Raw genomic sequence first — 25,836 nt, 5'->3', positions numbered from 1 at the left:
ATAATTTAAAATTCTGCTCTTTGAAAAGACATTTTAAGAAACTGCCAAATAGTTTTCAGAAGTGACAGCATCATTTTACATTCCCATAAAAAAATGTAGAAGAGATTGAATGTATCCAGGTCCTTGCCAGTATGTGTTTTCTATCCCTTTGATTATAGCCATTTTAATGTATGTCAAATTATCTCTCATTGTGGTATAAATATGCATACCCCTAATGACTAACAATTTTAAACATGCTTTCATGTGCTTATTAACTATTTGTATATCTTATTTGGTAAAATACCTATTCAAACATTTTTGTGTATATTAATGGATTGTTTGTCTTCAACTAATACTTTCAAAAGTTATTAAGATATTCTGAATACAAGTATTATATCAGAAATGCAATTTGTAAATATTTTCTCTCTCTCTAAGGCTTGTCTTTTCATAGTTTTAATGGTGCCTTTTGAAGTTAAAAAGTTTTTTTATTTTGATAAAGTCCAGTTTTCAAATTATTTCTTTTATGAATCATGCTTTTGGTGTTAGATCTTAGAAATCATTGCCAAATTGAAAGTCATGAATATATTATCCTATGCTTTCTTCTAGTGTATTTACAGTTGTAGCTCTTACATTAAACTTTCTGTTCTATTTTACTTTAATGTTTTTGTATGGTGTGATATGATGGTACTAATTTCATTTTTTTGCATGTGGTTATGCATTTGTCCCATAACCATTTGTTGAAAATGTATCCCATTACATTTCCTTGGAATCTGTGCAAATATCAATTGATTAGATAAAGATGGAAGTGCCTCACAGAATATTTGAGCAACTAGGAAACACTGGCAAAGCCATCTTCCTCAGAGCTCCATAAAACATTTAAGGATTGATGTAACAAGGTGAGAACAAAATTAAGAAAACACAATTTTTAAATGGTAGAAGTTCATGGCACCCTTCCTGCCCCTCCCCTCAGCCATGCCACCTGCACTTTCATCATGGGACCTTAGCTCTGTTTGGAGGGAGCAGAGCAATCCCTATGCACAAACTGGGGTGCCTGGACATCTGTACCGATCTATCACATGACAGCTGGCAGTGAACCAGGACACGTGTCTCTGGCTTACTGTCCCAGAACTTGCCCAGCACACAGAAGCAGTTTGCAGAGATTTAAAGTAGTGTAAGAAACAATCAACTCAAAGAAATCTGGAGCAAAGGATTGCTAACTTCTACATTTAAAATAGGGTCCCTAGGAAGGGAAAGTATATTTCATAATGATTAGAAGGGGCATTTTGATGTCTGTAAGCAGGGAAATTTCTAAGACCATGAATACATAGTCAGGAAAAGATACATGTTCAGAAAAAAGTAGACAGGACTTCGCAATTTCATCTTGGGCTGATCCTCTTGGTAAGAGAGTTAAACTCTGAAGGAGACCACCAGCCAACACAGAGCAATTTACAAACACTGAGAAAGATGTGGGGTTTTTTGTTGTTTTTGTTAGCTACTGCAACACAAAAAAATCCCTGTCATATCAATAGCTGGATACAAACTTACAGAACAGAGAACTCAGGGACTAAATTTCAGAGTTAACATCTTAAATATTAAAATGTACAGTGTGGTGGGAAGATGGCATAGTATGCCACGAGTTAGTCATTCCACCAGAACAACTATTAGACAGGCAGGAAGAGTCTGAATCAACTATTTCGAAATGCTGCAATCTAATAGAACACTGAACAGGATCTAGGGAAGAGGAGAAAGAAGAGGCTGGTAAATTTTGGTAATTACCAGTGAATTTTACTCTCCAGGTGATGGCTCTCATTGCCCATTTCCTACCTACCAGCCTCATGGCAAGCAACAGAGACATATTCAACCCCAGCCACTGATGTACCTTGTTGGTGGCAGGGTGGAATATAAAGACTTAGTTCTCCAAGATCCAGGAACATGTGGCCTGCTTGATTATTAATCAGTGCTTTCGATTAGCTACTTCAGGTCCACAGTGGCTGACTCTCAGGGCAGCCATTTATCCAAACTTAGACAAGAAAGGGCAGAAAAGGAGACTTAAAGGCAGTACGCTTCCAAAAACTGAGAGAAAACAGTTAAAGAGCTGCCATTTATTGGGAAAGTGCCAGATAAGAAAATACAACTTCGAAGACCCATAGGACAAGCTCCTTGCACCCTAGCTGGCCCCCGTCATGTGATTCACAGGGCAGTGTGGAGCCAGCTGTGTTCCAGCTAAGAGTGACCTGGAAAAATTCTCTCCAGCTTGTACTACCTCTTAGAATGTTTCCTTCAAGCAAAAGTAGCGTGAGACAGCAAAGCAGTGGAGGAAACAATTGAGTTGGAAAGCCTGGGGCAAAGGCTTACTTGCTTTAAGTTCTGCCATGCAAGGAAGGAGGAATGTTTCTTTGGGAGTAGAGGAAACATAAAAATTCTGTAAACAGGGGAACTCCAAAACTCCTGTCATTACACTAACTGGATCCAAACTCAAACGATACCTCAGGACTAAATAACAAAGTTGCCATTTTAAAATATTAAGATATACAGTGTGCAAGAAAATATTACGAGACAATCAAAGAAATGGGAAATGGACTTCTGGGAAAATGGTGATGAAGTAGGTAAACAGAGTCTGACCTTCTCACAAAAAAAGCTTGAGAGAAGGCAGGGACTTATCTAAAGGAGCACCTTTGGATATATACAGGATGGGAAGGTACTATAAGTCATCTAGAAGGGTACTGGAAAGATAAACCAAAGGAAAACTGGAACATAGACAACAGCAAGGCAATAGAAAAAGAGAAACTAAGTGTCCAAAGGAAATCTTACCACACACATAAAAACAACAACAAAATAAAACCTTCAGTAGAAAGAGAAGCTAACCAACTGAATAAACCCATCAAGATAAACAGAACCCAGACACCAATATAAAATTACAAGCCATACTAAGAAACAGTAAGACATGGTCCAGTCTAACGAACAAACCAAAAATCAGGAGGAGATGAAGAACATGGAACAGTTAATCACATATGTCCAAACAAATATCATGAATCAACTTAATGAAGTGAAGGAAGAAATTAAGGATTTTAAGAAGACACTGGGAGAACATACCAAAGAAATTGTAAACATATACAAAAAGACAATGGATATGGTGAATGGCACAATGCAAGAAATAAAAAATTAAAAACATAGAAAAAATAAAAAGACAAAAAATACACTGGAAGCACACAACAGCAGATTTAACAGGCAGAAAAGAATCAATGATGTGGAAGACAGTATATCTGAAATCAGAAAGATAGAACAGGTAGATAAAAAGATAGAAAAAAATCCAGCAGGGACTTAGATATTTGAGTGACAACATTAAACACACAAACATATGCATTATAGGTACCCCAGAGGGAGAAGAAAAGGGAAAGGGGGCAAAAGGAGTGTTGAAGGAAATAATGGCAGAAATTTTCTGAACTGTATTGAGGAACATGGACATACATGTTCAGGAAGTGCATCACTCCCCAAACAGTATAAATCCCAACAGGCCTACCCCAAGACAAGTACTTATCAAATTTTCCAATGCTCAAGACAAAGACAGAATACTGAAAGCAGCAGGAGAAAAGAGATCCATCACATACAAGGGAAGCTCAGTAAGATGAAGTGCTGATTTCTCATCTGAAACCATGGAGGCAAGAAGCTAGTGGTATGACATAGTTAAGGTGCTAAAAGAAAAAAAAAGTACAGACAAGAATTCTGGATCCAGAAAAAGCTGGCATTCAAAAATGAGGAAGAGTTCAAAATATTCACAGATAAACAGAAATGCAAAGAGTTTGAGAATAAGAAATCTTCCCTTCAAGAGATACTAAAGGGAGTTCTGCTGGTTGAAAGGAAAAACAGGAGAGAGAGAGTTGGATGAGAGTGTAAGAATAACTATAAAGATAAAAAGAGAAATAAAAAACAACATATGGCATATATAAACCTAAAGAAAATATGGCTAATATAAGTAATTCCTTGACAGTAGTAACACTGAATGTTAATGGCTTAAATTCTCCAATTAAGAGATACAGATTAGCAGAATGGATAAGGAAATATGACCCATCTCTATGCTGTCTACAAGGAACCAACCTTAGACCCAGATATGCAAGAAGGCTAAAAGTGAATGGTTGGAAAGCAATTTTACATGCAAACAATAACCAAAAAAGAGTGGGAGTAGCTATACCAATATCAGAAAAATAGAATTTAAATGCAAAACAATTGTAAAAGACAAAGGACACTGTATATTAATAAAAGGGAAATATATCAGTAAGAAAAAATCATAAACACTTATGCATATAGCCAGGGTTCCTCAAAATACATAAGGCAAACATTGGAAAAATAAGTGGAGAAAAAAATGGCTCCACAATCATAGTGGGGGATTTTAATACACCATTATCACCATTAGACAGAACATCTTGACAAAGAATCAATAAAGAAACAAAGACTTTGAACAATACATTAAAGGATCTGTACATAATAGACATATACAGAATATTATACCCAAATACTACAGGATGTGCATTCTTCTTGAGTGTACATGGATTATTCTCCAGGATAGACCACATGTTAGCCCACAGAATAACTCTCAATGAGTTCAGAAAGAGGGAAATTATACAAAGTAGTTTCTCTGACCACAATGGAATGAAGTTGGAAATCAGTAAGGGGCAGAGAACTATATTAGGCACAAAGATATGGACATTAAACAACACATTCTTTGACAAACGGTGGAACAAGGAGGAAACTGCAAAAGAAATCAGTAACTACACCTTGAAATGAACGAAAATGACAACACAAAATATCATAACCTATAGGATGCAGCAAAAGCTGTACTATGAAGAAAATTCATAGCCATAAATGCCTATATTATAAAAGAAGAAAGAGCTAAAATTAAAGATCTAACAGCATACCTGGAAGAATTAGAAGAACCACATCAAACTATCCCCAAAGGAAGTAGAAAGAAGTAAATAACAAAGATTAGAGCATAGCTAAATGAAATAGAAAATTTAAAAAGCACTAGAAAAAATAAACAAAACCAAAAGCTGGTTCTTTGAGAACATTAATAAAATTGACAAGCTCTTAGCTAGACTAACAAAAAAAAAAAAAAGAGAGAAGATGCAAATACATAAATAAGAAATGAAGGTGATATCACCACTGACCACACTGTAATAAAGAGCATCATAAAAGAATACTCAAAAAAATTGTATGTCAACAAAATGGATCATTTATAGCAAACAAATTTCTCAAAACACACAAGAAGCCTACATTGATGAAAAAAGAAAATAATGAATTCAACAGATCAATCACAAGTAGTGAGATTGAATTAGTCATCAAAAACCTCCCAGCTAAGATCCTAGGACCAGATGACTTCACAGGTGAATTCTACTAAACATTCCAGAAAGAACTAACACCAGTGAGGGTCACAGGTTTAGGATGTTGGATGTGGGGGGCATTTGGGCCAGAGGTCACCTGTGGCAGGCACCAAGGGGGTGTGTGAGTGTTCATCGTGTCTTAGTGTGTTTTATCAGTGGGTGGAGACACCCATAATGAGCAGGATGCTATTGGACTCTCATCCTGGAGAGTCCTGCTATGTTCTCAAATTGAGGGGTGGGAGTTTCTTGGGAGCATAGGCAGTGCCTAATAGGGGAAGACAAGCCAATATGTCACACTCTCAATGTTGTTGCAAGTAACTATGAATCTTGTTCTTCAAGGAGTGAAGCTTGGCGGGAGGAAGAGGGATGAATAGAATAGATGAACATAGGACATTTTGGGGGGATGGAATTGTTCTACATGATCTTTCAATGATAGATACAGGCCGTGTTAAATTTCATCAATATTTATAAAAGTGTATTGTCCAAAATGTAAATCATAATGTAAATCATTAACCATAGATAGTAGTATAGTAGCAATGTTTCAGTATTGTACATCAATTGTAACAAATATACAATCCACATATAAAATTTTATTAACAGGGGAAAGGAAAAATGGGGGCAGGTCTTGCATATATGAAAATCTGCTATATTCTGTACATGAATTTTCTGTAACCTAAAACTTCTTTGAAGACAAAATGAAAAATAAATACAACACTGGGGCAATAAATGAAAGAAAATGTCACTGTATAGACCAGAAAACAGGTCTAACAGTGATGAAAGACATAACATCAAGAAATTTTTGGGGTTTTTTAATATTGTTTACTATTTGTAGCAGTTTCATATGGCTATGAATTTCAAAAATAGATATTGGATTTTGTTTGTAATCTGGTCTGTACCTGGGTATGCTTATGTTATGATTAGGGCTTTGATTGGGCCACATCATTAGGGCAACACAGATAAAAGGCGTGGCAAGGGACAGAGTAGAGGGGTTTTTGATGTTGGAGTTTCAATGTTGGAGTTTGATGCTGAAGCCTTAAGCTGGAGCCCCAGGAAGTAAGCTCACAGAGGAAAAGAGAAGCAAGCACCAGGAACGGAGGAACCCAGGAAACCTGAACCCTTGCAGACATCAGCAGGCCTCTTGGCGCCAGTATGTGAAAATAGACTTTGGTGAGGGAAGTAACTTATGCTTTATGGGCTGCTTTCTGTAAGCTCCTACCCCAAATAAATACCCTTTATAAAAACCAACCAATTTCTGGTATTTTGCATCAGCTGACCAATACACTGTTTTTTATAAATTTAAATTTTTTTACATTATTTTATTTTTAAATAAATTTAAAAATTTATTTTTAAATATTTTTGTACTTTATTTGTTATTTTTTAAACCATTATTATTTCCTTTGCTTATTAACTGTATTTGGTTATTTTGTTGGCTTCATTTTTTAAGAGGTCTTGGATCACAGACAGGTTACATCTGTGGCAGGGGAGGATCATCGGTGAGGGGTGTCAATGATGTGGAATGCTTGGAGGAGGTTCACCTGAGGCATACCTGTAAGACACATGAATGTGTTCAGGGATTCATGGGGCATTGTAATGGTGGGTGGAGATTCACACAATAACCAAAAGAATAGAGAATTTCCATCCTGGGGAGCTCTGCCACATTTTCTAATGGAACAGCAACAAATCCCCAAGTACAGGGGCAATAATTGGTGAAGAAGGATTGTCCATTGACAGGCCCTTGATAGTGACGACTGTACTTCTGAACCTTTACTTTTGAAATTGAAACTTAGCTTAGAAATATAGGGTGCCTAAGAATTACCTCCTGAGAGCCTCCTTGTTGCTCAAATGTGGCCTCTCTCTAAGCCAAACTTTACACATGAATGCATTACCTTCCCCCGGTGTGGGACATGACTCCTGGGGATGAGAGTCCCTGGCACCAACGGATTACTACCAAGCACCAGCCAGCAATGTAACTGGAAAACGACATTGACCAAAAGGGGTAAAGACAAATGAGTTTTTATGGCTAAGAGACTTCAAAGTGAGTCAGGAGGTCATTCCAGAGGTTATGCTTATACACATCTCAAAGATCTCACTGACTGCCACAGTAAATATTGTTTCACATAGCAGGGCTCCTGATGGCTCTGGAGACATCCAGCCACCATAGGCAAGGCAGACAGTTCAGGAGTTTTGTGCCCCACCAGTTGGCCCTACTTTGGAATTTATACTCCCCAGTGTGACAGAGTTGGACTCAGTTGTGGTTTCTCTACAAATGGCTCTCTGCCCCTTCTATTTGAATCTATAGTTACTATTAGAGATGATATTAATAGGTGTATGTCCAAGGGACTTAAATCTTAGGGCTGTCCATGTACCAGCTGGGCCCTGAATCTCAACAGAGTTGCAACACTTACTCTCCAGTTCTTTGGATTGACCCAGGTCAACCAACAAGGAGATGATGGAGAATGACCATCTCAAGGAATAGAGAGAGTCTTCTTCAACTGCAAGTAAGATAGTCCCATCCATCTGCCCCATGGGATCTAAGCCCCCTCTCAACTGGAAGCAGAGTGGGCCCCACCATCCCAGAATTCTCAGGATTGGGGAATGAATGATGGACTAGAGTAGACTTACTGGTATTCTACTATAGACTTGTTATGATTCTAGTAATGGGAGAACTTTTATCACTGATGTGGAGGCAGTGGCCCCTGGAGGTTCTGAGGGAAAAACAGGTAGAATATGGGAGCAATTTTGGGACCTGGGCATTGTCCTGAATGACATTGCAATGACAGATACATATATAAAATAGGAAATGATGGCCCATACAAAGGAAGAGCATTAAAATCCAGAAAATAACAATTAAAAACACCATACTTTGGGAAGTGGCTGTGGCTCAACCAGTTGGGCTCCCATCTACCATATGGGAGGCCCTGGGCTCGCTTCCCCCAAGTGCCACAGAGTTCCGCCGGCCTGCAAGTGCTGCAGAAAGCCAACTCAGCAAGGTGACGCAACTAAAAGGGGAGACAAGTGAAAACACAGAAGAGCACACAGTGAATGGACACAGAGAGCAGACAACAAACAAGCTGCAGGGGGTAGGGGAGAATAAATAAAAATAAATACAGACTCAAGAAGAATGCACAGCAAGTGGACACAGAGCAGACAGCAAGCAAAAAATAAAAAAAAAAAAACACCATACAAAGACTTCAAAAAAAAAAAAAAAGATCTTCAATATGCTTAAGGAAATGATGGAAAACACAAACAGTAAAAGACCTAAAGGATACTGGGAGAAGAGTGAATGAACAATATGAGATTATCAACAAAGTGATAGAAATTTTATAAAGGAATGAAACTAAACTAACTGAAGTTGAAAAACACAATAAATGAAAAGGAAAATTACCAGGATGGTTTCAGTATCAGATTAAAGCCGGCAAAAAAAAGAAAGAATCAGTGAACTCTGAGATAATACAATTGAAATGAATCAAGCTGAGGAAAAGAATTAGAAAAATAATTAGAAAATGCTAAGATAGCCGAAATGAAATGCAATAATGCATACACATATATGCATTATGGTAGTCTCAGAAGAAGGGAGAGAGAGAAAGCAGCAAAAGAAATATTCAAAGAAATAATGACATAGAACTTCACAAACTTGGCAAATGATGTGAATATGAACATCCAAGAAACTCATCAAACACCAATTAGGATAAATTTGAAGAGAAATACATTCAGACACATGGCAGTCAAACTCTCCAATAATAAGGATGAGGAGAGAGCTCTGAAAGCTGCAAGGAAAACCTATGTGCTATGTACAATGGAGTCCCAATTAGATTAAATGTCAATTTGTCATCAGAAACCATATAAGCAAGGTAGCAGTGAGTTGAAATACTTACAGTGCTATGGCACTTTGCGATTATTTTATGAATCCCCCAAAATGAGAAAGATTATTTTTGTAAACTAATCTATTCCTATGTGTGTGATATAATTTGAGTGTATTAAATTCAGTTGAGGGGCTACCTTTGATTAGATTACTTGATAAAGGAATCTTTAGGGCTTTTGACTATAATGTGTCAGTGAGGCATGACTCAGGTTGAGTCCCTGCTTCCTTGCTGTGTCTGATATATAATGGACTCACATAGACAGAAAAAAAAAGGGAGCCAGCATATTTTTTATTCTACATTGTGAGAGAGAGGATTGCTTAAGTACAAAGATCCCAAGAGCTGGGTCCACAGGACAGCTCAAGAGGAGATCAGCCCTGCTATATGCCTGATAGCTTACAGTTGAACTTGGGAAGACAGCATAAGAGCCAAGACTGATATAGGAGGTCCAGAGAGAGACAAGCCTTATGCCAACTTGCAGCTGAAATCTGGAAGAAAGTGGAGCAGCTGAGCCTGAAAGAGGAAGCCTAGACAGGAAGGCAGAGACCTGGCTGAGATCATCCGCCATCTTGCTTCAACACATGGCAGCTGACTTTGGTGAAAAAGCACTTCTTACCAGTGCCTTGAGTTGGACTTTCCATGGCCTTAAAACTGTAAGCTTTTACCCCAAAATAAATATCCTTCATAAATTCAACATTTTTCTGGTATTTTGCATCAGCAGCCCTTTGGTAAATTAAAACAAGTGGCGATATAAAACTATTGCAAACTAAGAATTTTATATGTGGCAAGACTTGCTTTCAAAAATGAGGGAGTAATAAAGACATTTCTAGTTTTTTTAAAAAGTGAAGAGAGTTCATTACCATCACTACTGCCCAACAAACAATGCTAAAGGGAATTATTCAGACTGAAAGGAAAGGACACTAAACAGTGTTCAGAAGCCAAATAAGGAAATAAAGACTTATGGTAAAGGTAATTATTTAAATAATTATAAATGCGGGTACTCATGTATTATACATTTTGGTATATAATTCCACTTCTTCTTAAATGTGCAAATGTATAAAAACTAATGATAAATGTATGGTTTTGGACAACAATGTAAAGGACATCATTTGTATCAAGTGCAAAAAATATATGGGGTACAAAAGAATACAGAAACAGTACAAGTTTATACTATTGAATTTAAATTATCAAATAAAAATGATTGTTATATATTTAAGGTGTTAAATTTTAACCTCATGGTAGTCACAAATAAAACATATGAAAAAATATCCAGAAAGAAATGAGAAGGAATTCAATATGGGATGCTACAAAAAAATAAATAAATATAACAGTAGATATTAACAGAGAATTAAAGGTATAAAAAAGGTATGACATGCAAAGATAAATAGCAAAATGTTAGAAGTCCTACCTTATCAGTAGTAACATTAAACATATATGGATCAAAATTTCCAGTCAAAAGGTACAAATTGGCAGAATGGACAAAAAGGCATAAACCAACTATATGTTGTATACAACTCATGTTAAATTCAAAGACATAAGCAGGTGACAGTGAAAAGATGTAAAAAAATTTTCCATGTAAATAGAACCAAAAGAAATCTGGTGTAATTACACTAATATTAGGTAATATTTAAGTAAAAAACTGTAACAAATGTCAAAAAAAGGTCACTATAAATTGATAAAGAGGTCAATTCAACAAAAAGAAAATAATTTTAAGTATATATGCACCTCACAGGAAAGCAACAAAATACATGAAGCAAATATTGAAAGATTTGAAGGGAGAATTAGGCAGTTCAACATGAATAGAAGTTGATTTAATATACCATTTTCATTAATGGGTAGAACATCAAGACAGAATATCAATAAGGAAATAAAAGACTTGAATGATACTCTAAACCACCTAGACATAATTGACATATATAGATCATTTCACCCCAGAAAAGCAGAATACACTTTCTTCTCTGGTGCACATGGATATTTTTCAGGATAGACAACTTGTTAGGTCACAAAACAAGTCTCAATACGTTAAAACATATTGAAATTACATAATATATATTCTCCATGCACAATAAAATAAAACCAGAAATCAATGACAGAAGGAGAAATGAAAAATTCCCAAGTGTGTGGATAACCCATAATCTTAAACCAATGAGTCAAAGAAGAAATCACAATGGAAATTAATAAATAATTTGAGACAAATGAAAACATGATATAACAAAACTTATGGGATGCAACAAAGGCACTGCTGAGAGGGAAATTTAAGCTCTAAATGTTTACATTTAAAAAGAAGAAAGATCTCAAATAAGAGACATAACCTCAAAACTGGAAAATCTATAAAAAGAAGAGGAAACCAAAACCAAACTAATCAGAAGGAAATAAAACAATTCAAATTAGAGTGGAGGGGCGCAGGTGTAGCTCAGTGGTTGTGCACCTGTTTTCCCTGTATGAGGTCCTGGGTTCAACCCCTGGTACCTCCTAAAATAAAATAAAAAATACAGAGGAGATAAATGAAATAGAAAATGATTTACAAAAACAGTAGAGAATCAACAAACCAAAACTTGGCTCTTTGAAAAGATAAACAAAATTGAAAATCCTTTATCTAGACTGACAAAGAAAAAGAAAGGACACAAATAAATAAAATAAAAAATGAAAAGGGGGACATTACTACTAACCCACTGAAATAAAAATGACACAATAGAGGATATTATGAACAAGTGTATGCCAACAAACTAAATAACCTAGATGAAAAGTAGAAATTCCTAGAAACATGCAAGCTACCTACACTGACTCAAGACAAAATAGAGCTCAAAAAAACAAATTAGAAATAAAGAAAAGGAACCAGTAATCTAAAACCTCTCAACAAAGAAAAAGCCCGGACTAGATAGTTTCCCTGGTGAATTTTACTAAACATTCCAAGAAGAACTAACACCAATCTTCCTCGAATATTTGAAAAATTTGAGAAGAGACCACTTTCTTAATTCATGCTATGAGGACAGCATCAATCTCACTCCAAAACTAGATAAAATTACCAAAAGAAAATAAAATTGCAAACCAGTATCTCTTAAGAGCATAGATGCAAAAATAATCCAAAAAATACTAGCAAATTCAACCCAACAGCACATTAGAAGAATTATACACTATGATCAAGTGACATTTATCCCACTTAGGCAAGGGTGGTTCAAAATGAGAAATACAATTAATGTAATAAGCCACATTAATAGAACAAGTTTTTAAAAAATGATTGATTAAATTGCTTCAGAAAAGGTATTTAACAAAATCCAGTACCCCTTCTTGATAAAAACTCATAGAGAACAAGGAATAGAAGGAAACATCTTCAACATGATAAAGGGCATATAGGAAAAATCTGACCACTAACATCATACTAAATGGTGAAAGATTGAAAGCTTTATCTCTGGGACCAGGAAAAATACAAGAATGCCACTGTCAACACTGCTACTCAACATTGTACTAGAAGTTCTAGTGAAAGAAACAAGGCAAGAAAAGCAAATAAAATGCTTCCAATTTGGAAAGGAAAAAGTAAAAATTTCCCTGTTTGCAGGTGTTATGTTCCTATACATAGAAAATCCTGAAAATCCACAACACAGGTACTAAAGCAAATAAATGCATTCAGAAAATGGCAGGGTACAAGATAAACACCCAGAAACCAGTAGTGTTTCTGTACACTAGTAATGAAAAATCTGAGGAAAATATATGAAAAAATCCATTTGTAATAGCATCTAAAAAATCAAATATCTAGGAATAAATCTAACCAAGGGGGTAATGAACTTGTACATTAAAAACTACAAAATACTGGTGAAAGAAATCTGGGTTAGAAGACTAAATGTAGTTAAGATGTTAATTCTATACACTGCAATTTATAGGTTCAATGGAACCCCAATAAAACATTCCTCAATACAGCACTTTCTATAATGGATAGTGCAGCTACACAGAAGATGATTATGGAAATAGAAGACTTGAGTGATACCATAAACCAACTAGATCTAACTACATAAATGGATAAAATCCAAAGAAAGGGAGGACAATACTAGTGACTTCTCAGAATTTGAAAGGATTATAAGAGGATACTCTGAACAATTGTATGCCAATGAATTCAATAACTTAGATGAAATGGAGAAATTCCTAGAAACACATAAACTACATATACTGACTCAAGAAGTAATAGAAGATCTCAATAAACCAAGAGGAAGGGAGATATTGAACCAGTAATCAAAAACTTCCCAACAATGAAACACGCAGGACCAGATGGCTTTACTTTGACTTTTACCAAATACTCCAAGAAAAAATAATACCAATCCTGATCAAGCCCTTCCAAAAAAAATAAAAAATAAAGAGTAACAAACACTCCCTAATTCATTCAATGGACCACCATCACCCTCATACCAAAGCCAAATAAAGATAGCACAAAAAAAGAAAATCACATACCAATACCCCATCAATATATATGCAAAAATCCCAAAGAAAATATTAGCAAACAGAATCCAATAGCACATTGAAAGAACTATAAACCATGATAAATGGGACTTATCTCAGTTAGGCAAGGGTGGCTCAAGATAAGAAAAATAATTAATGTAATTCACCGCATTAATAGAACAGGTTTTAAAAATTATGGTCTCCAAAACTAATGCAGAAAAGGCATTTGACAAAATCCAGAGTCATTTTTTAAATAAAAATACTCAGAAAACTAGGAATAAAAAGAGACATCCTTAATATAACAAAGCTAATATCATATTCAATGGTAAAAGACTGAAATCTTTCCCCATAAGATCAGGAAAAAAAAAATGATGCCCATTGTCACCACTGCTATTCAGCATTATATTGGAAATGGCAGTCAGACCAATTCCATTGGAAAAAGAAATAAGTGGCATCTAAATTGTAAAGGAAGAAGGAAAATGTTCTCTACTTGCAGAAAACATGATTTAATACAGTGGAAATCCTGTAAAATCCAGCAAAAATCTACTATAGCCAATAAATAAATTTTGAAATTTGGTGGTGCACAAAATCAACTCAGAAAAATCAAAGGTATTTTGATATACTACTAATGAACAATCTGATGAGAAAATCAAGAAAAATATTCCATTTACAATACCCAAAAAACCAAATATCTAAGGTAAATTTAACCAAGGAAGTAAGGTACTTTTATATCGAAAATATATCATTGTTTCTGAAAGAAATCACAGAAGACTTAAATAAATGGAAGGATGTTCCAAGTTCATGGTTAGGAAGACAAAATATTGTTAGGATGTCAATTCTATCTAAAGAAATGTATAAATTCAACAAAATAATCAAAATTTCAATAGGATTCTTTGCAGCAATGGAAAAGCCAATCATAAAATTTATGTAGAAATGCAAGGGGCCCAAAATAATCAAAAACATACAGAAAAATAATAACAAAGTTGAAATGTTCATACTTCCTGATTTTAAAACTAATCATAAAGCTACAGTAATCAAAACTGCATGTTAGTGGGACAAGGACAGACATAAAGACCAAAGGATTCAAACTGAGAGTTCAGAAATAAACCCTCATATCTATGGTCAACTGATTTGTGACAAGGATGTCACATTAACTCAATGGAGGAAGAATGGTCCTAGGAAAACTGAAGAGGCCTATGCTAAGGAATGAAAATGAACCCCTACGAAAAGGTGCACAAAAATTTAAATGGATCAAAGACTTAATATAAGAACCAAAATCATAAAATTCCTGGAATAAAACTTAAGGAAACATCTTTAGAACTTTGTTTGGGGCAATGGTGTCTTAGACTTTATTATAAAAACATAAGCATGAAAAGTAAATTAAGTAAAAAATTACCACTTGACCAAGCAATCCCACTTTAGTATATACCCAAAAGAACTAAAACAGGAGCTCAAACAAATATTTACACACTGATATTCTTAGTGGCCTTCTTCACATTTCCAAAGGTAGAAGCAACCCAAGTGGCTATCAACAGAAAAATGGATAAACAAAATGTGTTATATTCATATAATGGAATATTATTTGGCTATAAAAAATTAAGGAAGTTGTGATACATGGGACAACATGAGTGTTCAAACCTAGAATACATCATCTTGAATGAAATAAGCCAGATATAAAAGGATGGATATTGTAGGATCTCACTGACATGAAATAATTAAAAATATAGAAATTCATAAAGTCAGATACTAGAAAAAAAAAATGCGAGGGCAAACTCACCCTCTCTGTACACATAGGTGGGGTTCCTTTGGCCCAAAGAGATGTCTTAATTCCAGATCACAGCTTCCATGGTTTTCCTCTTAAAACTGTTTTCCCTTCTATCTCTCCCCTCCATGGCCCTTTTAGTCCAGGCTGACAGTGGGTTTTGTTCATACAGCTCTCTCAAGAAAGCTTGTTGGTTTAGCATGCAGGAAGCAGGGGTCCAAGCCATCAGACAGTTTAAGACTTCCCATAAGTCTTTCCTCGATAACTGTCTTTTCAATCCTGGCTTACAAGTTTCAAGTTTAGCTAATTCCTCAAACAGGGCACTATTGTCTGGGGTCTTAATTTTCAGAGGCTTTGAATTTCCTGAATCAGTTTCTGGGTTTTTTAAAATTTCTCTCCCCTTCCCTGCCCTCCCACCCCCAGTTGTCTGCTGTTTGTGACCCTTCACTTTTTGTTTTTCTGTGTCCCCTTGTATTCTTGTCAGCAACACTAGGAATCTGTGTCTGTTTTTGTTGCATCATCTTGCTGCATCAGCTCTCTGTGTGTGCAGTGCCACTCCTGGGCAGGCTGCACTTTTTTCACACTAGGCAGCTCTCCTTATGGGGTGCACTCCTTGCACGTGGGGCTCCCCTATGCAGGGGACACCCCTGCATGGCACGGCACTCCTTGCACACATCAGCACTGTCTGTGGGCCAGCACATCACACAAGTCAGGAAGCCCTGGGTTTGAAACCTGGACCTCCCATGTGGTAGGTAGATGCTCTATCCATTGAGCCAAATCTGCTTCCCTCTGGTTTCTTTTTGCCCAACAATTCAGTTATCTGCTTATCTCTTTTTTCTAACATTTTGCTGTACTGCATTTCCCACACTTAGTTTGGAAATCTCCTTGGCTAAATATCCAAGTTCATAATTTTCAAATTCTGCCTTCCATATAACATCAGGAGTCAATCTTGCTAAGTTCTCTGCAACTTTAAAACACAGATCACCTCTTCTCCAGTTTCCAATAATAGTTTCATCATCTACTTCTAAGCCCTCATCAAAACTCTCTTTAACATCCATATTCATATCAACAGTCTCCTCAAAGCAATTCAGGCCTTTTCTATCAAACATCTCACAATTTTCCCCCAAATAATCCTTACTCATTTCTAAAACCTTTCCAGCATTTTGGAAATTGCATCACACTGTACCTGACTCTACTGGTACCAAATTGCGAATTAGTCAGCCAAAAGGGGTTCTGATGCAAAATACAAGAAATCTGTTGGCTTTTACAAAGGGTATTTATGTGGGGTAAAATCTTACAATTACCAGGCCCTACAGAGTCCAACTCAAGGTCATTTCCTCACCCGAGTCTGTTGCCACATGTTGAAGCAAGATGGTAGGCGAACTCTGCCTGGTCTCTTAGGTCTTAGCTGTTTAGCTACTTTGAGCTCTTTGGTTGCAAACCATCAGGTGAATGGCTCATCTCTCCCTGGGCCGACAGGATCAAAGTTGTCTCCTCTTCCAGGTCTATGGAGCTCTCTCTCTTTTCTCATGCGTCTTCTTCTGTGTGTCTTCTTGAGTATGCATTTATATAGCCTCCAAGGGGGTAGGGACTTAAATTGCATTATACCCTACTGACATAGTTGACTCGAAGCACTAATCTTGACATAACTGAATCAAAGACATCACAGCTGAATCTAATACAGTCAAAAGGAATCACACCCAAAGGAACAGACCAGTTTACAAACACAATCTTTCTTTTTGGAATTCATGAACAATCTCAAACTGCCACAGACATAAAGATCAATTTGTGAAAGTTAAAAGGGCAGGCCTGAGACTGCTTTCCTTAGAAAGGCCTGCTTGCAAGTTTTTCCTGTAGCTGGCTTCAGAGAACTTGGATTTCAGTAGGATTCCCATCATTCCCTAGCTGATAATAGTGGCTCACTGTACCTAAAGTATTTGTATGAAGTATTTGTAAAGTAGTATACTAAATGTCTGCTTTATTTCTGGGACTGTGGAATTTTGGTACAAGATGAACATGACCAACCCCAATAAGACCTTGAGATATCTGGTCTCTTGAAAGTCTGTGCCTAGTTTGCCCTGTACTTCACCCTTGAGCATTTTCCCTCTGCTGGTTTTGCATTGTAGCCGTTTAGTGTAATCAATCATAGCCATGAGTACAACTATATTCTGAGTCCTCCTATCCTCCTAGTGATTCATCATACATGTTGTATGGTGTAAGAGAATTGCCATCTTAACAACAGGAGTCTTCCAATCTATTCACGTGGAAATTATCACCATTTATTTAGATTTTATTTGATTTTCCTTAGCAATGTCTTATATTTTCAATGTACAAGTTTTGCATTTCTTTTATTAAATGTATTCACACGTGTTTTATTATTTTGGTGCTACTGCAATTGGAATTGTTTTATTAATTTCATTTTTTTATAATTCACTGCTATTATCTAGTAAAAGTCGTTTTTCTATTATGTATTTTGCTGAACTCCTTTGTTCAAACAGGTGTTATGCTTTGTTTTCTTATTTTTTATTTTAGTAACACACATATAACTCAAAATTATTTTATCCACTTTTAATTGTACAATTCAGAAATACTAATTATATTTACATAGTGTGTTACAATCACCAACATCCATTACCCAAATTATTTTATCACCATAAACAGAAACTCCACACCTATTAAGCAATGACTCCCCATTACCCTCAAGTTTTTTGATGGATTCCTTAGTATTATGTCTATGAATAGAGTTTTACTTCTTCCCTTCCAAACTGGATACACTTTACTTCTTTTTCTTACTTTCTAAAGTCTCCATCACAATATTGAATAGACGTGGTGAGAACTGACATCTTTGCTTTGTTTCTGATCTTAAGGGAAAAGCACTCAGACTTCAATTATTAATCATCATATATGAATTTCATAGATGCTCTTTATTGGGCTGAGGAAGTGCTTTCTATTTCAAATTTGTTGATAATTTTTGTCATTATTAGCTGTTGCATTTGTTTTATTATTTTTCTGCATCTCTGGAGGTGATTGCATGCCTTTGTCCTTTATTTTATTAATAGGGTATGCTACATTAATTGATTTTGTTTAACAAGTCTTCCATTACATGATAAATCCCTCTTGCTCATAGTGGACAATCCTTATTATATGTTTCTGGGTTCCATTTGCTAGTATTTTTTTAGGATTTTTAATCTATATGTTTGAGAATTATTGGTCTATATTTTCTTTCCTTGGCATCAGGGTAGTACTGTCCTCATAGAATGAGTTCAGACATGTTCCTTTCTATATTGACAGGAAAAGAACTGAGAGCATTCACAATATTTCTTCTTTAAATGTTTGATAGATTTAACCAGTGAAGCCATGTAGACATGGGGTTTTTTTGTGGGGGAAGATATTAAATTACTAATCTTTTTTGTTCCTTGTGTAGGTCTTATTCGATTTTCTAGTTCTTCTTTAGAAGGGTTTGGTAATTTGTGTCTTTGATAGGAATTTGTCCCTTTCATCTAAAATTGTCTAATTTTCTGAGATATAGAAGGGTATCTATCATATATCCTTAAAATCCTTTAAAATTCTGCATTGTCAATACTGATGCCCCCCACTCTATTCCTAATTTTTGGTGATCTCTGAACTTTCCCTCTTTTTTTCTTAGTCTTTGTATATTCTTGCCAGCATTTTACCTCATTGATTTCTTCTCCAATTTGTATTATTTCCTTCCTTGGATTTAATTTGCTCTTCTTTTTCTAGATTTGTAAGGTAGAAGCTTAGATTATTGATTTGAGATATTTCTTATTTTCTAATAGAGACATTTAAGGCTAGAAATTTCCTTCTAAGCATTGATTTACCTGCATGCCATAATTTTTGGTATGTTGTTTTCAGTTTATATTTAGTTCAAAATAATTTTTAATGTTCCTTATAATTTATTCTTGACATTTTCATTATGATAAATATGTTAATTTATAAATATTTTTGGATTTCCCAAATTTCCTTTTCTGTTTATATCTAATTTAATTTTGTGGTAGACAGAAAACAGTTTTATGACTTGAATCTTTTAAAATATATTGTAACTAGTTTAATTGCTATACAAATGGTCTTTCCTGGAAGATAGGTTTCTGCTGCTGTTGGGTAGATTGTTCTTTAGATATCAATTAGATCAGGTTGTTAGATACTTCAGATCAAGCATTCAATATCCTTGATGATTTTCAGTCTGATTGTGAGAGACCCTAAGCCAAAGGACCCAATGAACCTACACCAAGAGCCTGATCCCACAAAATAGATAAAAGTGTTTACTCTAAGTTTGGGAGGTAACTCTTACTCTGGTAAATCACACTGTGAAAACGAAGAATTCACTTGCAATACGGGTATCAGTACCTTTAATTTACCAACAGATTGCTATAACCTTATATAATCAGGACCTTGCCTTCCTCTCTGATTTCCTTTGAATTCTCCCAGAAAACAGAGCTTGAGGAAAAACTTATATCCTAGAGATTTATTAGGGTTGGAAGCCCAAGGAAACACAAGGAAGCATATATAAATTGGTTCATTCCCAAACTGGCCAAAACTTTACCCAAATTCATAGGTGGCTTTTCTCTTGGGGGTGGAAGTGGGGGTGGGACAGGGCAAGGAGGTTGTTTCAGGCAGCCTGTAGAAAGAGTACAAGAAAAAATGCATCTCCAAAAAATCCCTCATTTGAATTGAGTAGAAATCCTGACCAAGCAGTCATGTAATCTAAGCACAATAGGCCATTCTCTGCCACTACACAATAGCTAATCTGTCGGTAAATTAAAGGGATTGATAATCATATTGCAAGTAAGTTCCTCATTTTTACTGTGCACTTTACCAGAGGTTTCTTTCAGTGCCTTTAAAACAGGAGGCAGTTCACAAAATGTTTTAATTACCAACTACATTTTAGAAACATGTATATAAATCATCTTATGCAATATTTTGACCTGGCATTTCTAATGCAGAAATGCCTTGAAAATAAATTTTAGATATCTTTTTGTTTCGATTAATAGTACTGAGCAGATAAATATGGATAAACAATTCTAGAGAGTTACATAAACTAGGTCTAGTACACTACCTTACTCCATGTCAGTCATTAAATTTGAGCAAAACAGGCCACTTTTCTTCTTCTACGTGTATCCCATTCTCAAGATCTATTTCTTTTCCTTTCGTCTGCATTCTCGAGCCAATGCTTGCCCTTCAGTTATCAGTTCAAATGTCACCCATCAGAAAGGCATTCCCTATTTATTCTGGCTAACTCCCTTCCTCACTATTTATTCTATTAGCTTATTTTATTTATTTCATTTTATTATTTTATTTTTAGACCATTAATCACTATAGGGAATTATGTTGTTTAATGTTTATTTACATGTTCATTTTCTGTTATATTCCTTCCCCACCAAAAGTGTCTGACACTAAAATATTTTCTCAAAAAATAAATGATTGGACAATTTACAAGCTGCAAGCCAACTGTAAATGCACTTCTGTTCTTAATGTCAAGCTTTTTCATCCAAATTACACTGAATTTTGACCTATGGATTTCTATCTTTTGTTTCCTCTGTATTTTGTTTTAGGGAAGTGAGTAAGGTAGAAATGTTATTTAGCTGACACACTTAACTGGAAGCCATTTATTTTTCTTTGATTATTGATTAAGAAAACTTGCTCTTAGTGTTCTCAAACCTATTTTTTTCTATTTTTTCCTTTGATCTAATCCTGTGTTTGCTTTTGTTTAATAGTTGACAAATTCACAGCACTAATTAGAGCCACAGAAATTCTGATATTTCCTAAATTTAGTGTAGATTTTATCTTTAAATTGCATAGTTAGTTTATCTGTAATCAATACTGATTTCAACCACCTTACATTTTATTTCACTCCAATACCTATCTTATGGCACTTTTAATTTTTAGAAGACAAACCTTATAATTTTTGAGAATGGCAGTGTGGTAGTTTGAGGCTTTTATGAACCCTAGAAAAATCATGTCCTTACAGCTAATCCATTCCTGGTGTGAACCTATTTTAGGTGGGACCTTTTGATTAGGCTACTTCAATTGTAGCATGGCCAAGGATAGGTCTTAATCCTTTTACTGGAGTCCTTTCTAAATGGAATGAATGTGGAGAGACAAACAGAGAGAAAGTCACAGGAAATCAAAGTCAGAGGAGCAAAGAGAGAAAGCTGGAAGGCAGAAGCTGAAGCAACAGAACCCAGAGAGAAGGGATAGACAAGCAGAATGCCACCGTGTGCCTTGTTTTGTTTGTTTTTGTTTTGTTTTGGTTTGGTTTGGTTTGGGGGATTTTTTGGCAGTTAAATGACTTTTTTTTTCCTATCTTCTTTTTTTTTTAAAGATACATCAATCCATGTGCTTTGTTATACTACAGAGGAGTCCAGGATCTCTGGCAGGTGGTCTTTGGGGAGAAAGTATTGCTTGAAGATGCCTTGATTTGGACACTTTCATGGTCTCAGGACTGTAAGTTCACAAGTTAATAAATCCCCATGGTAAAGTCGACCCATTTCTGGTATATTGCATTTCAGCAGCCTAGCAAACTAAAACAGGCAGTTTCCTAAAATTGCTTCTAAATCACATACTATTGTAATTGTTAAATATTTTATTCTCCAGTCATACGGATATTTGTCATTTACCTTGATAAAGAACTCATGTCATTTTTCCTTAAGATTCCAGTGAATTTTGCTGGGTAGGGGGAAATTATTCTGGAATTCTTTAAAGGTTGTAACAATAACTGAATTAATCACAAAGGAAAGGAAGCTTTAACAAAAGACAGTGAAGTGAATTTAGCCAAAAAAAGAACTAAGGGAGGTGGGGTGTTAAGAGAATAAGCCCTTAAGAGGGTTACCCCAGATAAGAGTTGAATCACAGAAGGTACATAGAGCCATTTGTAACAGTGTATTAGAAATGGGAAGTCAAGGGAAGCGAGAAGAATCAGGCATTACACCCATGAGATTATAGGATATGATAGATTACTGAATGGATTTAAATGTGAGAGTAGGTCCAATGTTGCCTGAAAATAATATAAAGGAAAGGACTGACTATTGTATAAATATACTTTCCATCTTCTAGAAATAAGTATTTAAAGAAATTTAATTCTAAAATTTTGTGAAACAACAGGCTGCCTCTTACCTTGCAATCTTGTGTGCAGCATTCTCCAGAACCACAGATCACTTTACCTTTAAATGTACATGACCTAGGATCACAGCATTTTTTGTGTGTGCAATTCTGTGAACAAATAAATATTAAGTGTTATTTAATCATTTATGATTAGATAGCATCAAATAAAATAACAACTATTTCCTTGCAAGGTATACTTTCTTAATTTCACAGTTTCAGCAATCCCATTTTTATATGCAATTTGTAAAAATTAATATAGCTCATTCAGTAGTTTGCAAAGGAAAATTATTGTATCACTACATTCCATATATTTTGAAAATATTAATACAGTCTATGGAGCCAAAACTGTAAGTAATTATTAAATACTTTATTAACTACCATTCTCTGTAAACATTTTCTTATATTCTTACTTCTATAATAAATTATACCAGCCATGTCTATTTACATATAGAGCTCAAAGTTAAATAACCCCAGGAATTGTTCCTAAAATCACAATGTTTTCTACACCTGCTCACTTTCTTAATGTCTCCAACCTCACTCTTGAAAGAAATTAAAAAACAGGAATTCTACAGCCAAATCATCCAATAAGTAACCACTAGATTCGTGGCTATTTAATATTTTAATTTAATAAGTAAATTAAAATTTGATTTTTATGAGCTACATTTCAAGTGTTAAATAGCCACATGTGACTAATGATCACTGTGTTGGACAGCACAGCATATTTCCATCATCAAAGAAAGTTCTATTGGACAGCACTGCCCTAGAGAATCAAGAAATGGATGCTTAATTTAGCAAATGGATTTTACTTATCTTTTGAATTATATAATTTTATCTTTTTTTTTACAATGGCAAATTAGACTTACTTGTTATCAAATATTAAATTAAGCTTACATTGCTGAGATAAGCCCAGATTTACTTTGCTAATATTTGTTTATGATTTCTGAATCTAGGTTCATGAGTGAGTCTGACCTCTAATGTTCCTTTCTTGAAACACCCTTTTCAAATTTTTTTGTACCAAGGTTACACTAGCATCATAAAATGAATTGGGAACTGTTTTGGAAAAAGTGTTGTTAATATCATCTTAATATGTAGTTGTAATTCACCAGAGAAGGCATCTGGACTGGTGGTCTTTGTGAGATGTTTTCAAAATATGGATTCAATTATTTTAATAGTTATAAGAACATTCAGATTTTCGGTTAATTCTTTGACACAGTGCTTGTAAGCCTTACCATTCTAGTAATCTTTTGCTTTCATTAAATAATCATATTTATTTATATAAAACTTTTTATCATATCTCTTTAGCTTTATCTAGCTACAGGATCTGATTTATGTTCTTTTTTACAGTTTTAGCTATGTATATGCCTTTTTATTTTTATTTTATCAATTGTCAGAGGTTTTTTGTTTCTTTACTTTATAAGTCCCTCTAGGAGTCAGATTTTCCCTTTAGCCATTCTCTTATATAATAGTTGCTTATTTCATTAATTTTTGCTCTTAATCTTTATTGTTTCTGTTTCGTATTTTCGTTTAGCTTAATTAGCTTTTCTTCTAAGATCTTGAAAGGACACTTAGCTCATTTGTCTTTATGTCTCTCTCCTTTTCTATTTCATCCTTTCAAGGTAATAAATTTCAGTTGAACATGGTTGTAGATACACTGATATGTTTTGATATATCTAATTTTTATTGTGATTTCTCTGACCCATGGGCACTTGAGAAGTGTATTTTTTACTTTAAAAATATTGGGGATATTCTAGCTATCTTGTGTATTGATCTATAGCTTATTTACAGCTTAATTCCAATGTTGTAAGTAAATATATTCCTTAATCCTTCGTAATTTGTCATGACTAGTTTGGACATTTTTGTAAATTATGTATTTAAAAAGAAGATGACCATGTACTCTGTCCTGCTAAATATTTCCCCTTCTAAACAGCAAATTTAAAGGGGAGAATCATCTCTCTCAAAAATTCTGGAAGATGATTGAGACTATTGGACAACTCAATGAACACGGAATTGGGGGAAAAATACACCTAAAAATAAGAGAGCAACAGGACAAATTACCAGTCTGGGTTCTTACCCCATGTTCAAACACACATAACAGTTTCTGTGCCTCATGGCAGTGGCTTCTAAACTCAGGCACAATCCATTGCAAGTCACTGAAGACTGATCCACCAACAATGACACTCTGATAGATTACAGACATTCATATCCATGTCCTGAGGCTCCATAGACCCATGGCAGTGGTTTGGTGACCCATTCATTCACATTGAGAAGGGCTCCCTAAAATCAGACTGTCTCAGGGTAGTGCCTTGGCAAACCACATATTCCTAGCTTGGGTCCCTAGGGTCTGACTACTGGGTACAAATAAACAAAAATATTGGGCATCTTTGTACATTGCCCCTCTCTGAATCCATGGAAGACAGACTCAGGATATAGTCTATGTCCACTAGGTCTGGACAGAAGAGCTGCACGTAAAGTGAAAGGTGAGCCACTGAATGGCAGCATGGACCCAGAACTGAAAGCTGTAGTAAAAAGGTGGACCAGAATATAGCTGTGTTAAACACAGCTTCCAGGGAGGATATACTGCATCAAAATAAAACATGTCACACCTCTCATTCCCTCTCCCCATGGCCACTGTCTCCACATCAATGATACAGTTTCTTCCATTGCTAAAGTCACAATAATTCTATAGTAGAATACCAGTAAGTCCACTCTAATCCATATTTTATTTCTCATCCTGAAGACCTTGGGATGATGATGCCAACTCCACCTCTAAATCCCCGGTGTGGTAGTTGACCATTCCCACCTCCCTGTTAGCTGACATGGGCATGTCCAACAAACTGGAGAGTAGGTGCTGCAACTCTTTTGAGGCTCAGGGCCCAGCAGGCACACAGACAGTTCAGAGATTCAAGCCTCCTGAGCATATACCAATGCCAGCACCAACCATAGGTTCAGTAAAAGTGACAAGAGAGGCATGTGTAGAGAGGTCACATCTGAGTCCAACTCTATCACACTCAGGAGCACAAATTCCAAAGTAGGGCCCATTGGCAAGGCACTGAACTCCAAAGTCATCTGTGATGACTGTAGGACCTGGATGTCTCCATAGCCCTCAGGAGAAGTACTACTTGGGGTTGTATCTATGTTGGCTGTCTCTGAGATCCTGCTGAGATGTGCATAAGCACAACCCCTCTGATGACCTCCTGACTCACTTTGAAGTCTCTTAACCATACGAACTCATTTGTCTTTACTGTTTCCCCCTTTTATTCAATGTCTTTTTCTAGTTGCATCACCAGCTGATGCTTGGTAGAAATCTCTTGAC

General features: G+C 35.5%; 1 protein-coding gene across 5 annotated transcripts in view; it reads right to left on the bottom strand.

Moving 5' to 3' along the window:
* The window catches only part of LOC101445758 (disintegrin and metalloproteinase domain-containing protein 5-like), a 136,069-nt gene that overhangs the window by 56,025 nt on the left and 54,208 nt on the right, over window positions 1-25,836 (bottom strand). For all 5 annotated transcript variants that reach the window (XR_011647755.1, XM_023583684.3, XM_058290085.2 and 2 more), the window contains exon 13: window positions 22,536-22,631. Coding sequence is in view for 4 of the 5 variants with exons in the window: in XM_023583684.3 (XP_023439452.2) it covers window positions 22,536-22,631 (96 nt within the window). In the remaining variant the exon portion in view is untranslated. The remainder of the gene's footprint in view (window positions 1-22,535; window positions 22,632-25,836) is intronic.

Source organism: Dasypus novemcinctus, chromosome 29, assembly GCF_030445035.2.
Source record: "Dasypus novemcinctus isolate mDasNov1 chromosome 29, mDasNov1.1.hap2, whole genome shotgun sequence".
Classification (NCBI taxonomy): Eukaryota; Metazoa; Chordata; class Mammalia; order Cingulata; family Dasypodidae; genus Dasypus; species Dasypus novemcinctus.
The sequence above is the reverse complement of the archived record's forward strand: the minus strand, read 5'-3'. Positions and strand labels throughout refer to the sequence as shown.